General features: G+C 40.5%; 1 protein-coding gene across 1 annotated transcript in view; it reads right to left on the reverse strand.

Annotated features, from left to right (window-relative positions):
* EFHC2 (EF-hand domain containing 2) overlaps window positions 1–18,351 on the reverse strand; it is a 56,962-nt gene that overhangs the window by 19,778 nt on the left and 18,833 nt on the right. The window contains exons 5-10 of the mRNA XM_054165741.1: window positions 17,030–17,281; window positions 13,961–14,071; window positions 13,487–13,625; window positions 6,022–6,187; window positions 4,972–5,114; window positions 908–1,104 (exon numbers count right to left, since the gene is read on the reverse strand). Coding sequence (XP_054021716.1) covers window positions 908–1,104; window positions 4,972–5,114; window positions 6,022–6,187; window positions 13,487–13,625; window positions 13,961–14,071; window positions 17,030–17,281 — 1,008 coding nt within the window. The remainder of the gene's footprint in view (window positions 1–907; window positions 1,105–4,971; window positions 5,115–6,021; window positions 6,188–13,486; window positions 13,626–13,960; window positions 14,072–17,029; window positions 17,282–18,351) is intronic.

The raw sequence follows: 18,351 nt of genomic DNA on the forward strand, positions 1-18,351 counted from the left end.
CTACAATGATTAAACAGTTAGGAGTGTTTCAGAGAAGATTAATTCATTTCCAAGGAGGCACAGTAATGCCATGTTTGTAAGAGTCCTGCTCAAACCAGGGTAGTACCAGGAGGACTGCGCACAGCATGCATGTTCTGTTTTGCAAGCAAATTCACACTTTCTAAATACTTTTTCCTTCAAACTGGAAAAGAAAATAGAAGGGCTTTTTTTTAGAAGTTGAAAATGAGATCCTTAGAGTTACTTTCAAGTCATGATACAATAAAAAGGGCAAGATGTGCCCACACCTTGAGTACTGTACACTGTTTCAGCCTTCACATCTCACAGCTGCCTTGCAAGGACAGACTGAAAAAAGGGTGAAACTTCACTGGATAGGATGAGGCTGAGGGTGGAAGAATGTCTGGGATTTGCAAAATTAGAAAGGTGGTGCATAAGGTGAATGGGGATCTTCACCGAACCACAGGACACAGAACTCAAACTGAAACTAGTGGGAGGTTGGTTTAAAACAGATTAAAGATATTTACTTCTTCTATCATATATTTTTTATAAAGTAGGCAGTGATCTTTTCCACTTGCTGTCACAGGAGCCTGTGGAAGCAGACAGCATCTTTGAAGTATCATAAGAGTTAGATCAATTAAGGGACAAGAGGTCCACAAACAGTCTCTCTAGAAGGAAAAGGCAGGGATATATCTACTAACAACCCCTAACACAATAAAACTGGATGCTGAGAAAGTAAAGAGTGGCCAGGCTTGCATGTGCTCCCTAGCTAACATCTCCTAAACCTATTGCTCGACAGAAAGTACTGGGTTGTGAACTCTGAGTGAAGAAACTAGGTATTAAAAATACTAAAAAATATATAGATGAGGTGCAATCCTTTAAGGTAGCAGAAAATAGCAAAAGCCTGCTTCACCTCATTTGCATGCTTCTCCATGTAGTTGATCGTATACTCATCTGCAGCCACCAAAAGGAAGTTGCGACCATGGAAACAAACTCTGGCTCCAATGAACAGATTCTGAGCCTTGAAGTATTCAGATGGCTCACTCTTAAAGAGTTCCTGCCCAGGCTTCTTAATGCGACCTCTTTCCAAGAACTTCCCACCAAGTATCCCTGTGAGAATAGAATTGTAAATAATTAATCATGGCTTTACTTGCGGGGGGGGGGGAACAACAAAAACACACAAATTAAAATCCAGAAGACACCTCAAAGCAGCTGGTTTGTATTTAGAAACTAGTTTTCATCCTTAGAGTTTATTGTTTCACATAATACTCTCCTGCTCCCTCTCATTGCTAAAAGAACTGTCTCTGCCAGTGTCCACAGCAACAGTAACATTGTGCATATTCTGTGACATGTCTCATTTGAATGCCTGCCAAACACCTTCCCTTTTATTCTTTTCTTTAAAATGGGACAGAAATGTGCCTCTTCAAATCGTTCCCATAACCCTGTTGCCAGCCTTGGGACTGACCCTGGAGGAATAGAAGGTGCAAAATGTAAAACACAGGCAATTATCCTTGAACTGTTAAACCAAAAAAGAGAAAGAAAAAATTCACAACTTACGATAGCGCAGTCCTATGAAGTGGATGAATTCTGGTTTTGAAGGACTTAAGAGCTTTTGAATGTACAAAAGAAAGCAGGAATGGCATGACACTATCTTCCACATACTGTTGTGCCAATGCAATTCCATGCAATCCATTATTTCCTTTGTGAGGTGGGTATGGCACATTGTTTCTTTTCACATCATAATAGTTGTATTCATGCCACTGAAAACTGTACACGATGCTTAGGGGTATATAAGATAATAAAAGGAAGAGTTTGATTTCCATTAATATCTTCTGGTGCACTACAAGATTGACCTGCATGTCCTGAGTTTTCTAGAAAACATTCTGTCCTGTGTTAGTTTCATCAGGATATGTGCCCTATAACAACTCTGGAGTCCCTAGGGTTTGTGTCCTGTTTACACTTGAGCTCCCAAGCCAAAAAGCATACTTTAGTAATGCTTAATGATGTCTTACGTATTAAGTAGTGATGCAGGTCCAAAAAAAAGGCTGATGAACAGTGTAATAAAATGCCTTTTATAATCAAAATTACAAATTAATGTGAAACCCAAACTACTCTTTAAGTCAGATGTCTGTCCTAATTGCTTTACTAGCACCATACAAGAAAAACACAAGAAAATACACTATGGCGATGGTCAGATCTAGCTTGAATGAAAAAACATTTCAAATCACTAAGGTAACTCTAATCTTAACACATTCCTTTTCATCTAGCTATTAAAACAACAATGACATTTTAGGTTATATAACCCTGGCAACAGTTTGTAATATTTAAACAGAAGTGGTTTCTCTAAGATTGGAACTTCACTCTTGACTACTGCCCTGCAATTGTACAGTTAGATTGGAAACTTACCTTAATACCTCTGTCCCATAACTGCTTTTTAAACTGCTTTTTAGTATGTTTCAAGTGGTATGAAGTAAAACAACAGAAAATATCTCATTAGGTTAGTGATTTTACACTGAAACCTGATGAGAAATTTGGATGAAAATCTAGGAGAGCAAGGCTCAAAGCACAAAATAAACACCACAAGCAAAGACCCTCTTACACTAAGATCAGATCAGACTTTGCAGGTGTTTGTACAGCTGTTGGCTTAGTCTTACACTGAATTAAAAAGGGGTTGTGATCTTCTGCATGGGGAGCCAAAGTTCTCATGCTTTGAACTCCATCTCAAGAAGTGCTTCAAGATGTCCAGCCCTGTGTGTATCATATGCAGGTTCACACTGTTCCTAATAGTGTGAGTACTTCTCTGCAACCTTCAGGTTGCTGGACTGAGAAAAACAAGAGGAACTTGGTACCTCCAACTTAGAACTGAGATTTGAAATATTTTTACTTGCCAATTTGTATTACATTATGCAAACAGAAAAGGCCAAAACAGCCCTTTGAACCTGCTCACAAAAGGAATGGTCAGATTGCTCTTCTGGGAGTCATTTACTGCTTTAATTTCTCACCACTCTAAGATGTGTTTATACCCTTAGCATCTTTTACATCTCCAGGCATAAAGAATGCCAATCAAACATGACATTCACTAGAGGAGAACTGAGCTGCTCTTGAGCCTAACAGCAGGATTACATAACTAATTTATACATTTACAGGTGTCTTTCTCTGTAATAAAATAAATTGCATAAATTGCAGGTCACTGGATGACAGTAAACCAGCAAAACAATGAAGACAGGACAGTAATTCTATAACCAGTGCTAAATCTTGCAGTGGATCAGGGCTACTGGGAATGCTTGGGGAAGCCTAAGCAGGTACTCTGCATATTTTCAAAACACTGTTTGTATGTTAGTCAAGGGTGAGGTCATTCATGATGCATTCATAATAGATACAAGCAGAGATGCCATTAGTAGCTCTTTCCACTGAAAAGGCTCAGGTCTTCCCAAAGAATGGCTCATGTGCAGGGAGCTCAAAATCACTTGCTAGCACCACTGCCACAGAAAGAGTTCTCTAGGAATACAAAGAGGTCTTGATATTCATCACACCTTGATTTGATTATGGATGTTATATTCATCACAGGTTTGAAAGGTATTAATGTTGGTAATAATTTTCAGTAAAGGCTTAACTGTAGAGTCACAAGAATCCTTGGTCCTTAGTTGTAAATTGAATAACTGGATGTCAGAAAGTGAACTTTCAGCACCAGAACCTGAAGCAAAATGGACTCAACAGTCCTCCCTAGGACATGCTTTGCTCTAGATAGTGACATGGGTGTATCAAATAGGTCAGTACTGAGCACAGTGAGCTGGTAAACATTGAGGGATGTACCTGAAATAATTGGTACAGCTGATACAGGGTAGTTCAGGCAATATCAAAAGAGCTAGTCCCAAGGTTCCACAAGAGTCTAACAGTGGTAACTAAGGAAACCTTTTCTCTTGTCTTTGACAGAATTTTATTTCCTGACTTTTTTCTCTATAGTTTCATCAGAGGCTGACAGCAGCTTTTAAATACCAGTCTTTCAGCTGCACATGTTGAGAGGTGCCATAGCACTTCTGGATGTGAAGCACTCTGAACTGTTGCTGCAGATATTTTGGGGGATTCAAAGAAAGAAACTCTCTAACAGGGTCATACTTAGCCATGGCTTCTCTATCTCTGTAAGTTACAGAACAACTTCCTGGCATCCACCCCAGTGATGGTGTCCTTCCATTTGTGTTCAAGACCCTCCAAAAAAATAAAAACATGCTTGAAAATCACAAAAATTTTTATATCCTCAGTTGCAGTCAGTCTGCAATAGACAACAGTGGTCAAAAGAAATTAACCATGACAACCATAGGCTAAATGAGAAACTGAGAACTAACAAAGAACGTGTCACTTAGACACTGGTAGTCTGACTCCTGAAATTCAGTTCAGTATTATACACACACACATGTAAAGTCACTAGCACAGGACAATCTTCACCCTTTATAATGTTCAACACTACATCCCTTAAGCATGCTTAAAAACATCTGCTTTCATGAGCTGCTTCTATACAATCTATGCTATACAGGCTTCATAACATCATCTTGCAAAACAAAGGGTTTACTCTTTTGTTCTTGATGCCTTACATTTACCGTTCCTATTCATCATCAGTTACCATTCCTGTGTTATCCACACACCAAAAAAAAACAGAAAAAGAAAAAGCAAATCTTAAAGGCCAGGTTTGCAAATTAAAATGTAATTAAAGCCCTAATACATTAAACTCCCAGTTCCCAAAGGCTATTGTGAAATACTGCTAAAAAATGAAGAGTGTTACTCTAAGTGATGAAGATTATAAATTGCCATGACATACAGCTATGCAAGATCATGAGGCAGACCTGCTAGTCTAATTCCCATTGCATTTCAAAACCCACGTCCCTGCTTCTGCTAGCACGACGTCTGGCCACAACTTTTACTGTAAGCTAATCAAATGAGCCAGGCAACGGGGACTGACTGCAAGACATTACTACATCCTACCTGCGTTTCGCTGCTTATGTTCATAAACTGAAATGGTGTCATCACTCAGGAAGTAGGAAACAATGAATTTCCGGTCCTGGTCAATAGGACTGTCTGTGACAAGTTTGGCAAGGAAGCGCAGTATGTTACTTTCTATGCCACATCTGAAAAGCAAAAGAAGAGGTAAAGGTATCAAAAACAGGGTATGAGAAAAGCTTTCATAGCTAGGAGATGTGCTCTCCTGAGTTTTATAACACAGATTAATTGTTGTTATTCCTGCACCAAGAAGGGAAATGGTGTAAGATTCCCTGCTTTGTCAAAAACCATTTTCAGCTTAAACTAACAGGACTAGAGTCGGCCAGATAGAAAGGATTCATTTGCAGGGGAAAATTACTTCTCTGCCACACACAGATTTGTGTTGTAAATCAAGCTCCAGATATCTTTTCAGAAGAGAAAAATATTATAAAGGAAAAACATATTTAAGTATGCATATTTTCAAATCAAATGATTAACAGCTCTGCTATATGCACTGTCAATACATTCCCCAGCCTTTCTCTAATAGCTTTCTTCTTTTACATGGGTTCTACAAGTGGATCTCTAGCATGTGACTTTGCTTCCCACTTAAGTTTCAACAGCCACTGCTTGACAAAGCATTTAATAACGTAAAATAAAGGGTTAGTGCTTTAATACTGCTACATTAAACTGCAGAAAATTCATCAGACAAGAAAAAAAAAAAGAAGTAAATGTCAGGAAGCAAAACAGTAAAACAAATCAGTGTTGGACTGCTGAAGCACACAAAATTCCTGACTAATTCCTACACTAAGACTTCCATCAAACTCCCACTGATGACAGCGGAAGGGAAGGAGGTAGCCTCTCAAAAGAGAAATTTTGCTGATTTGGTAAAAAATTGGAGTTCCCTGTCATTAACCCATCCTCATGCACCTGTTCTTTGAAAGTCTGATGAGCTGCATATTTTGCTGAAAAAAAAATAATTGCACTCCTACTTACCATCTATCCCCTTCACAAAAAGACACAACTAAAACCAGTCAGAATTCTTTTTCACTGGAATACCTGTCTTTCTCCATGAACTTCTTGAAATCCTTCTGGGGAGGTTTGGGAAGCAGACCCATACAGGAACACAGAGAATCTTCTTCAGTACCAAATCCATTATAAGGAGGAAATGTTTTTACTGGTTTGGGAGGTGGTGGAGCCTTGTATGGAACTGGGGTGAAATCCTCTACAACATAGAGACAGTAAGAGTTATTTATTACTGTTCTGATGGAGCCATTCTACCAAGAATTTATACTTCCAATATGAATACTTCTTAGCCTATTTCTGTAACAGTGTACTGAGCAAAGTCAAACAAGGATCCCTCCTACTGTTACAGAGGAGGAAAAGACTCCACAGAAGCCAACAGTTTCATTATTATTTCTTCAAGGGTTTCAGGATTTCATCTATACTCTTCAAATGTTTGACAAATATCAATGACATACACAGGCAAAAGGAGAGAAAAATAGTTTCAAATATGGTTTCAAAACAATAAATTAACAATTTAAAATTAATTCTGCAGTTTTATCCTTTAAGACAAATAAATACATATAAAAAGCAAAATTTCATTTACCATTTATATCATACATATATGAGAAGAATTTGGCACATCCAAGCCAATAGCTTCAGTCAATATCTCACTTTATCCAGAGTTTCAGAAGTTTTGGGCTTCCTCATTTTCCCCAGTCTCAGTCTTTCCTTGCAGGTCCTGACTATCCCAGAAACTGCAGGAGTGTTCCTGATTCAGCAGGGACGCATCTGGTCAGGGCCCTGCATCAATTCTCATAGGGGATGTTCCCAAAAGCCCTGCTGCCCTATGGTCTCTCTTTACTCCTCTCATGGTGAAACTCTTGCTGTGCCATTTGGACCCCTTGTTACTTCCCTCTTTCACTGCAACACAGCTTCCAGATGCCAGTGAAATTCACATGAAAGTTAACAGAGTAATACAATCTGCTGGTTAAATAAGGTCAACAGAAAATGGAAAAGGTGAGAGGGAAAAAGTAACTTGTACATGGGAGAAAGTGAATGAGCAGATCTGTGGCAAATGAAAGATAAAAAACAGAATACAGGGTAACTAAGGTTGCACAGGACCTTGGGAGGTCTCTAGCATGGTCTCCTGCTCAGATGGGATCAGCCCCAAGTAGCCCAGGCTGCTCAGAGCTATGCCTGGTTGGGGCTTGACACCTCCTGCTTGACACAGCCTGCACAGCCTGCTCTGGCAGCCTGCTCTGGCAGCCTGCTCTGGCAGCCTGCTCCAGGGAGGAAAGTTTTTCCTGACACACAACGCTGAGCCTCCTGTTTCCATTTATGCAAGTCATCTCATGCCCTCCTGCTGTGCAACCCTGTGAAAATCTAGGCTATCTGGTCTCAGCAACCTCCCCATGGGTGGGTGCAGGCAGCTACTCAAGACCCTTTCTGCACTGAGCAAGCCTTACTCCCCAAGGTGTTACTTAGTCCTGAGCATCCTGGGGTTTTCTCTGAACTCATGCCGGCTCATGCATGACATTCCTGTCCTGCCAGACCCAAAAAGGAGCACGTGCAACAAGCACAGAGCAGAGAAGGATAGTCACTCTCCTCAATTTTTGGGCAGCCTAGACTGTGGCTGGTACTCTTTGCCACAGCCCCAAGCCCAGCTTGCTAACCCCCTATATCCCACAGGACCCTTTCTGAGCAATATAGGTAACCTGTATACAAAAGTGGATCCCGTTAAACTTAAATTTTCTACCCAGAAGTGAAGAAATATTAATAACCTAAACTCATAGCACGGGCTTCATTGCAAATAGAGAAAAATGACAGAACTGCTGCCGCTGGCAACATTTGCTGAATTGGTTTGTGATTAAAATGTTTTAAACATGGCTGTTTCGGAAGATTGAAGCAACACACACTCTTAAAACCTGACTTGCATAACAGCACCATGAAGCTGAAAAATATAAAAAGTATCTAGATTAATGTTAGAGTTTACCTTGAGAGCACAATGAGATCTCTTTTGGCCTTCACCTCTTAGAACAATATGGTCTGACTAAAAAAACAAATACCTTCACCTGCGTCATTCAAAAAAGGGTTCTCTAAAACCATACCAACATTTTTCTCCCTAAAACCTACATGTGCCCTTTTTTGTGACTCAGAAGCACAGAGGCCAAGCCCTTAAGATCCATACAGAAATTCTCAAAGCAATCTTCACCATCGAATCGCAGAATAATTTTGTTGGGAAAGACCTTTGAAAGATCAAGTCCAACCACTGTATGACTCTTGTACCAAGTCTGGTGCTTAAACCTTCACACCACATCCATGTGCCTTTAAACACCTCCAGAGATGGTGATTCAAACACCTCCCTGGGGTGCCAATGCCAGCGATTGAGGACCCTTTCAGTGAATAACTTTCTTCTAATATCCAGCTAACACCTCCCTTGGTGCCACTTGAGGCCATTTCCTCATTCGGTCTCTTGTTAATAGGGGGAAGATACCAGCACCCGCTGTGTGTGTGTGACCACGCACCAAATCATTACTCCCTAAATCCCGTTTGTGGCAAAACTGCCTCTCGGGACACTTTCGGCGTGCCGCGTCGTGTGTCTTGCGCGGGCGCCTCTCGTTACGTTGAGCCGCGGCCAGGGCGCTGGGCAGCGCCCGCACCACAGGTACCGCCCGCGGAGCACGGCCGCCCGCAGCAGCTCCTGCGCTCCCACAGCGCCACCTCGTGGCCGCACGGCGGGGCAGGCGGCGACCGTCACTGTCTCCAGCGCAGCTTGGCGCTGGGGTGCGCAACGCGGCTGCTGCATTCGGCTCTTCACGTTCTTCATAAACATTAATGCCAAATTTTAAATTATGCAATACGTTAATGTGCACTAATCTTTGATCCCTCGAAGTCGGGAGGACTGTAGCGGTATGTTTGAGCAGGAATAAACCCCTCCTCGTTGCATGGTTAAAAATAGCACACTTCCTGCCAAAAGAAGTTGGGAAGCCAGCACATGCAGTTGAACTGATAAACTCAAAGCACAAGATGATGTGTTTAGATGTGAGTCACACATGAAGCACTCATTAAGAAATGTTTATGTCCTTTAGCACATGTGGATTAAAATTAGCTTTATAAACCAGAAAGAAACTACAAATTTACTGTAGGTGATCCTGCTCTAGCGGTGGGGTTGGACTAGATAGCCTTCATAGTTCCCTTCAAACCCCTAACATTCTGTCATTCTATGAAATTATTATGTATTAGCCTCAGAAAGTATGTGAAATTCCTCACAACCCAATCTTGGTGTAAATGAAGTCCAACAAGAAGTTCAGCACTTGAGTTCTCATCCCTTTCCCTGAGGAAAATTACTTTGCTTCATGCAGATTCGCGAAACAGAACAATGCAAACATCCAGTCTTGTACCACCTACAGTTTCCAGGATTTTAAAGGATTACATACTCAGATTCTCTCCCATGAATAAGGAAATTCAGAACTAAATTGCCATGGAGAAATATAGTTTACATAAATAGCTAAAAACTCATTCCTTCAACTTTTGAACAGCCAGTTTGGTGCAGTAATCAACAGCCATGCCCAAGCTCAAAACTCATTTCATTTTTGCCCTGCCAAAGATCATTAGGGTAGAATCAGGCAGACAACTTGCAATTACCCATAAAACACACTCCTACTGAGGTTATCACTGTTTTTAAAGAAAATTACCACTGTCCAGTCTGGAAAAGGAATCAATGCTCTCTTCTTCCAGGCTGTGGGTAAACTGGAAGACTGGGATTACAAATTTCTACTTCCAGAAATAATAGCACAGATATTTTTCCCATGGACAGTTTCACCCATTGTTACTGCATCAACTGATGCCTAGCAGGAGATGGACTGGCTTTAGGGGTTTTATTTCACCTTGTATATCGAACACGGTGCTGTATACTAGTGATTTTTTTTCTCACAACATCAAAACCTGGGCAAGATCCGAACAAGCACTGGGAACAGTAAGAAACAAAACAGCTCTTGCCACATTTTTAGCATATGAACAATTTGAAGATAGCATAGCTGCCTTAGTAGGAAAAACTAAATTCTTTGAGAAGATCCTGTGATACTGTGATTTTGTTGCCTCAGAGGAAGCATTAAACCATCTTGAATGAGCTTGTCTGCTTTCAGTTTCAATATACACTGTAAGATTTTGGTATACATTGTAAGATTCCACTCTGCCCTCAGTCAAAGTGTAGGAAAAACATATTTCAAGAAAGAGCCAAGTGCTACATATCTCGGAGTGATAACCATACTGAGTATCACTATGTAGCAGGCATGCAAGAAATTCTACCTTCAGAGGAAAAGGCCAGACACCCGTGAGCATTACAGCCAAGAACAGGAGAGAGAAATCCCACTAGCCCCAGACAATTTAAGAGGTGGCAGTAACCTGCAGGGTTACATTGTTAACATGATTTTCTCTGTACATAAGAGGAGATGTGTAACGGACAGCTGAGACCTGGGTTTTGTGAGAGTCTGTTTCACAGTTAGGTCAGAAGTAAAATAAGGCAATACCACCATCTTCACAACTTTTACATGCAGAATGAAAGAAAATTTAGTGCTTGTATAATCATTCATGCAGCTAAAACATATAATTGAAAAAACTTTTATGATCCCTGAGTCATGACTGTTTATTCTTGTTCAAAGAAAAATCTCCTTTTACAAATTCTTACTTCATGATTAATTCAGTTACCTGAGGAATAAAGTCATCTGTAAATGCATGATTACATTTAGAAGCTGCTGCTCAGTCTCCACCACATGTAGCAGAGAGGTTAGACACCAGAAGGACTCTGATCCCTGGCGTGCCTAGTGAAAATTGGCAGCAAGTTTTAATGCCCCCACTGAGGGAAAAGTAAGAAGTCAGCTGTTATTCAGCAGCAGCTGCCTGGCCAAAAGCACGCATGTACTGGCCAGCCCATCACCCTGCACACTGCTTTACCCAAGCAGCAGGTCAGAAAGGGAGCCTGAGAAATGAGGGGGTGGGAGGGCGAAGACGGCTGGGACAGGAAAGAGATCACAGGGTGCTGTGAAAAGGCATAACAGACAGGCTTGGGAGGTGCTGGGACATTGAATAAAAATCAGTAGGAAAGCAGATTTTACTGGTTTTGTTCCTTCAGGAACAATCTGCTATTTAAGAACAAACACTTTATACTCAACACTAAACTCTGCTGAAATACTGTATTTAGTGAGAAGAACAAGTATCAGCTTCGCCCCCACTGCACATCAGTATTCTTCACATTTCAGCTGGGTGACCACAACACCTATATGGTTACAGAATATTTTTCTCTTCCAGTGATGCTACACTAAAAATCTGGACAGATAATATCACACATTAAGGCATTTTCTCTTGCATTCATAGCACTGCTGGGTGACAGTAACATCATTAGCTTCCTATTGAAAGGCATTAGCTATTGTTTACTCATGGAAAAGTTCTCCTTTGCTTTTCACAAACAGTACAAAGAGTAAAACAGGTAAACTGAATATTGGAAATATATCAGATATCATTATCATGTGCTTCAAGAGAAATCTAAACTGCCCTTAATTCTCCTAAAGGGCAAACTCCATTGGCAAGCAACTTATGCTGAAACTGCAGAGTCAAAAATAAATATTGTCCTTTTTAATGTCTTTGGCAGAAGAGTTTAAATTGAAGGGAAGTGATGTGAAAACACAATAACAAACAGCTGGATTGATGCCATGAGGTGCTGAGCACTGTGTCCTGGTGTAAGAACTAATTTATCTACTTGCTTACTCTTACTCAAGTAAATGGTCTCCCTGGACTCAAACTGCAATTAAACATGTTTCACTGTTTAATTGGATGGGAGTAGAATGCTGGACACTTTGTGGGATTGAGTCCACTGAGAGCACCTTGTATCCTCACCAGACACAAACAAAATTTGTAACTCACTCTTTCTCTTTCTCAAGACCTCTTTTTAAGCCAAAACCCACCCTGATTCTATGCCTAGTCCATCTAATTAAAAATACCAGCATTATTTTAATCCTGATGGGGAAAGCAAGAAAGAATTTCACAGCCAATTGTGAGAATCTCTTGGCTTTAAGAAAGTGTGTACTTTCTGTGAACTAGAGAAGACTGCATCAAGTAGGATGCTTTTTTTCATGTCAGCCAGAGTCTCTGCCATCATGTATCCTTAAAGGTATGTGCAAAACACTCTGCAGTTCCCCAAAGGTCTCAGCTAGAGCTTTGTGGGGTTTGTGTTAAGTAGGCAGAGAAATTTGATACAGCACTGGAAAAAATCAGAAAAAAATATCACAGATAAAAAAGAATGGAATATGGACAAAGACTGAAAGGTTTCCCCTAGCAGGAATGGCTCAGGAGGAGGATAGGGTGGTAAGATGGTATATTGGAACAGTGTTCAAATATGTACAAGGTTGTTCTAAAAAAAGGATACTGAGCAGTTGTTCTCCATGTCCAACAAAAGTAAAACAAATACATTGCTCTGTCAGTTTACACAAACCAGCTTCAGAGTAGCTACTAAGCCACATTTCTAGCTATATGGTTAGGACAAGATACCTCAGGAGACATGCCAAGCTATTATCAAGAAAGCTATTATCAAGAAAGTCCTAATGACACATGTTCTGCCAATTAAGAAATTTAGTGTTTTAATGGCAGCACTACATCATTTAATCCTCCTAACAGAGAGGGAAGCTTTGATCCAAGCACTACACTCCATCTGATCACAAGTCAAGCTGAAAGCAATAGTATTCTCAGTTACTTTGTTTCATAATTTCAGAGAAAGGCCATAGTAGGATTCTTCCAACCATCTCTGAATAGGCACTCAGCTATATTTATTGAATGAACTGCCAGAAATCAACTAAGTTGTTTTTGCAGGAACATGTCCATAATAAAACCATTAGCAAGTCTGACCAAGCAAACTCAAAGACAGGTAAGCAAACACCACTATATCAAAATGCTTTTCCATTATAGACATGGTTGCTAGATGTCTCCAGAAGTCAGTGCTGAAACTATACAGGATACATACTCTAATGGTCCAGAATACACAAACTGCATTGTAAAAACTAATAATGTAATAGACTACTAGTGCCATGTCAGAAAACCTTATTATGGGAGGAATCTGACATCCACAAAAAAATGAAACATAGTCTAGTGGGGAATAATTGAGTTCATTCTACTGAGCCACCCACTACATGCTCTATAATTTTCTACCTGCAAACACAGATACTGGATTGGGAGAGGGAAAGAGAAAAGAAGAAATGGCAGGCCATCCATATGACTATTTTGTCATTCTAGTTTTTATGTTAAGAACAGAACACGTACGTTTGATGTTAGTTTTCAGTGGAGTGCCACATAAGAAAGCCCTTCTGGATCACCGGCAAAATTACTGCTTTGCTGTTAACAGCCTACAACAGATTGCTATTGCTAAAGGTTTTAATGAACATGTTTTGTCAGTAATAAAATTTGAAGACAGTTCTGTCAAACTCTGAAGTATAAAAATGCTCATAAGGAAAGGATAATTACTGCTACTCACCAATTCCGTACTTTGTCCTGTAATATTCTTTAGTGAATTCATCACAATCACAGAGTCTTATCTTCCTTCCCCAAACATTAATTACTGCCCCTATTTTCAAGTCACTGTCTCTGTAAAATTCCTGATGCACTGCTCCTGTCTAATAAAAGAAGGAACATTTACACAGCAGCTCTGTACATCTCAGAATCCCCCAACCTTTCTTAAACTCTAGGTCATTTAGTGTGTGTGTGTGTGATTTAAAATACAACCTTCATAGTCCATTGGCAAGTTTTCCTCAGCCCATGCTAAGCTATCTCACTTTCACAAATGTAGAATTTACATACAGTAAATCTCAGTAGTTTTCATTTGAGCTATTCTCCAGTGGCAACACAACTGTATAAATAACTCTCTTTGCTGTAGAGGACAACAACCACAGAAATTACAAAAACTACTACAAGGACATTCAACAGCTGGAGGCATTCAGTAACATCCAACCTTACGATTGTCCAGTATGTAACGGCCTCTGCCTCCTGTTAAGTTTCCAAGCACATTGAGGACAGTGTGACGGGTGATGGTGCCTGGCTGGTACAGCCCGGTGGGAGCATACTGCAAGAAAAGAGACCAGCTCTTAAGAAATGCACTTAACAGTGATGAAGGAGACATCAGTTACCTGGCAGGGCTGGGTTGTTTTTTCGGTTTGGTTTGGTTTGGTTTGGTTTGGTTTGGTTTGGTTTGGTTTGGTTTGGTTTGGTTTGGTTTGCAGACTGGTCATTGTTGTAGTATTTTCTTGAGAGAATTTTTAGTACATTCTATGATTACACCACCAAACCTAAAAGCCAGTGTATATGTCAAAAACCAGTATGTATGCCAGGAGAATCATGCCAGGAAAGTGTTACTGTGCATCCAAAAATCTCTTTTCTCTTGGAAGCACACAGAAAGCAAAGGTCAGGACACTTCAGGTACCACATTGTGGTAGTTTTAGTCCATGCCTTTAAAATTTAGCTGCAGACTTTGAGCAGAAAAATAGAAAAGTATAAATAAATCACTATTGGGTGTAAAAAGGAAAACAAAAGATTATTCTAAACAAATTCATTGGATAAATGCCTGGGATAAAAGGAGCTATACCATAGCAATTCTTCACATTTCACAATTCCCATTCCTTTTCTCTTCTCTTCTCTTCTCTTCTCTTCTCTTCTCTTCTCTTCTCTTCTCTTCTCTTCTGATCTCAGCTGTTTTGCTTTGCTCAGGGGGAAGATGACATGCTTCTGGCTGACCTTGGGATAAGTCTAACCCACTGCATTCTCTCAAGTCCATTCTCTCTCTTGGGACAGGAGAATTTGGGGGCAGTGGAACAGGCTTCTCTGGTCTTCTGACAGGGGGGGCGGGGTGTTTTGTTTGCTAATTGTAAATATTTGTATAATACTATAAATACTGTATATTTTGTACATATTCATTGCATTCCATTGTAGAGTGTAGGTTTTGCTTGTAAATACAGCTTTGTTTACTTCTAACGGAGTTAGTCTGGCTAAAAGTGACTAGAATAGAATAGAATAGAATAGAATGAACCAGGTTGGAAAAGACCTTCGAGATCATCAAGTCCAATCTGTCACCCAACACCATCTAATCAACTAAACCATGGCACCAAGTGCCTCATCCAGTCTTTTCTTAAACACTTACAGTGATGGTGAATACTAGGGGGAAACTTCAACCCACCACACACATCATTCTCAACACCTGCTCTAAAGGCTATTACTTTGATTGGTTGTAATTGTGAAGACACCAGTCAATGTTGGTTCTACTGGGCTAATCACTGCACAAATATGGTGGATTCAAGTCAGCAGTATTCTATTGGCAAAACAAGAGGTAGTATTTTTGTTTCTATTGTGAGTTTCAAAATTGCAATTGTAATTTATCCCAGTAATACCAAACTTAATGAACAAACCATTATATTTTTTTTAACGAATGGGCAAACTGCTGATGCACAGCAGATAAACTGAGTTATTAATCTCACCACCTTCCCTGACATCCCACCTTGTGACTGATCTCTGCTGTTCTCAAAATTTCCACCAAATTCAGAGGAAGAGGCCAGTCTTTTCAATTGCAACATGCACTTTAATGCTAGAAGGGGTCTGATAACATAGAGCCACTGCTAAATCAGCATGACAGAGCATAGGATGCACAACGTGAGAAAAGTGCAGCATTTTGCTGCTAGGGTTTTACTACAGAACCTCATGTATATTTTTGGCATCGCAGACTACCAGTATGAGAGGGAAAGGAGGGAAAAGATTTCTCCAGAGTTGACATGATTCTATCATCAGGATCTGCCTGGAGTGATATATTAAGTGTATCCAGCTTGTTAACTTTATAAGCATAGCAGGTTACAGAGGACTCAAATTCCTTAAGGATTTCTCTGAGAGAAGCCTTTTCAAATAAACACCTGATTAATGCCTGACAAAGCTTATTCATAGATTCCTATTGATTTTAACTAGCTCTGCATAAGGTCTCAAATCTAGGAGCTCAGTTTTAAGAAATCACTCTAAATCTGCTATGAAGAAGTAATGACATGGAATACCAAACCAGAACTTTTACAGAAGTTCTACAGATAAGTCATATGGATCAAATCTGTATTCACTCCAATTTTACATTCATTCTTCTATCAATATTAATTAATTTTTTGAACTTCTATAACCTCAGAATTTTACAAATACATTTATCTTAATACACTTACAAGAGAGAAAGGAAATCATAGGATATCTTTCTGCCTAAATTTTCCTTCCTTTCAATTTAAGCACAACAAGTTTAAACTTACTTTTTACTATCACTTAAATGTGCAGAATAAGTCATGCAATTATCCAGTGGGAAGAGACCTCAAAGATCACCCAGTCCAATCCTCGATCCAGCACTGAAGCATCAACACTAAACCAAGTCCCTAAGCACTAGGTCCACACACTGCTTAAACACCTCCAGGGACTCTTACCACTGCCCTGGGCAGACAGTTCCAATGTTTGATAATCCTCTCTGTGAAGAATTATTTCCTAACATCCAGCCTAAATGTTCCCTGGTGCAGCTTGTAACAATTTCCTCTAGTCGTGTCTCTTCAAACCAAGGAAAAGAGGCTGGTCTCTCCTTGCCCCAGCCTTCCTTCAGGTAGTTGTAGAGAGCAATGAAGTCTCCCTTCAGTCTCCCTCTTCTCCAGACTGAACAACCCATGCTCCCTCAGATGCTCCTCATAGGCCATGTGCTCCAGGCCCTTCACAAGGCTCATTGCCCTTCTCTGAATGCACTCCAGCACCACAATGTCCTTCTGGTATTGAGGGACCCAGAACTGAACACAATACTCAAGGTGTGTACCTCAGCAGTGCTGGGTACAGGGAGATGATCACCTCCCTGTCTCTGCTGGCCACCATGTTTCTAATACAAGCAAGGATGCTTACTCTGAAGATACTTTTTAAATACCATTACAATTCTAATACAGGATTTTTGTTACTTTTTTTTTTTTAAAGGCATTAAACATTTCTTAACTAGAGGAAGAACTTGAAATAAACTGAAATTTTCATTCCTCACCTTTGGTAGTTTATCTCTTCTGAGGAAAAGTGGAACAGTATCCCGGCCTGAGTTTACTGGTGTAATTTCTTTGATATCGATAGTATCATCAGACAAGTAATAGTGCAGGACGAGTTCCCGTGGGTCTTCAAGCAGGGACTCTGGGTCATCCCACACACAGTAAAAACGTAGAACTTGTCTGTCATACTCCAGAAATTGTTTCAAAGTGTCAAAGTGCTCATAAGGGCGCAATGGGTTCATGCTATCCAGAATCTGCAGATAAAGGAGAAATTAAGAGAAACACCTTTTAAATTATTTGCTCTGAAGGACAGGATACCAAACTGCAGGATGACATCTAGTCTTAGAACATGCTTTTAGGATTTTTCAAGTAACACCAGACAATTACAATACATGAAACACTATTTATGCCATTACCACAGAACTATTAAGACTAGACTAGACTAGACTAGACTAGACTAGAATAGACCAGGTTGGAAGAGACCTTCAAGATCATCATGTCCAACCTATCATCCAACACCACCTAATCAACTAACCCATGGCACCAAGCACCCTATCAAGTCTCCTCCTGAACACCTCCAGTGATGGTGACTCCACCACCTCCTTGGGCAGCCCATTCCAATGGGCAATCACTCTCTCTGTGTAAAACTTCCTCCTAATCTCCAGCCTAAACCTCCCCTGGTGCAGACTGAGACTGTGTCCTCTTGTTCTGGTACTGGTTGCCTGGGAGAAGAGACCAACCACTGCCTGTCTACAACCTCCCTTAAGGTAGTTGTAGAGAGCAATAAGGTCACCCCTGAGTCTCCTCTTCTCCAGGCTAAGCAACCCCAGCTCCCTCAGCCTCTCCTCATAGGGCTTGTGTTTCAAGCCCCTCACCAACTTTGTTGCCCTTCTCTGGACTCGTTCCAGCAAGTCAACATCCTTCCTAAACTGAGGGGCCCAGAACTGGACACAGTACTTGAGGTGTGGCCTAACCAGTGCAGTGTACAGGGGCAGAATGACCTCCCTGTTCCTGCTGGCCATACTGTTCCTGATGCAGGCCAGGATGCCATTGGCCCTCCTAGCTGCCTGGGCACACTGCAGGCTCATGTTAAGCCGACCATCTCAGAAAATACATAAAAACTGTTTTGGATTGGATTTGATCTTTTGGGGGCTTTTTCTTGCAATAAGGTCTTTCTGATCAGAGAATTGTTAAATTATTTATAGTACAGCTCACATTTTCAACAGATTGCCTATGGTAATCAGATGACTGTAACTCCAAACAGCATCACCCTTCTTGATTTACTTCCTTAAAAATATTTGTTATAGATTATGTGGTATAAAGA

This window comes from Dryobates pubescens, chromosome 12 (assembly GCF_014839835.1).
Source record: "Dryobates pubescens isolate bDryPub1 chromosome 12, bDryPub1.pri, whole genome shotgun sequence".
In the NCBI taxonomy this organism is placed as follows: domain Eukaryota; kingdom Metazoa; phylum Chordata; class Aves; order Piciformes; family Picidae; genus Dryobates; species Dryobates pubescens.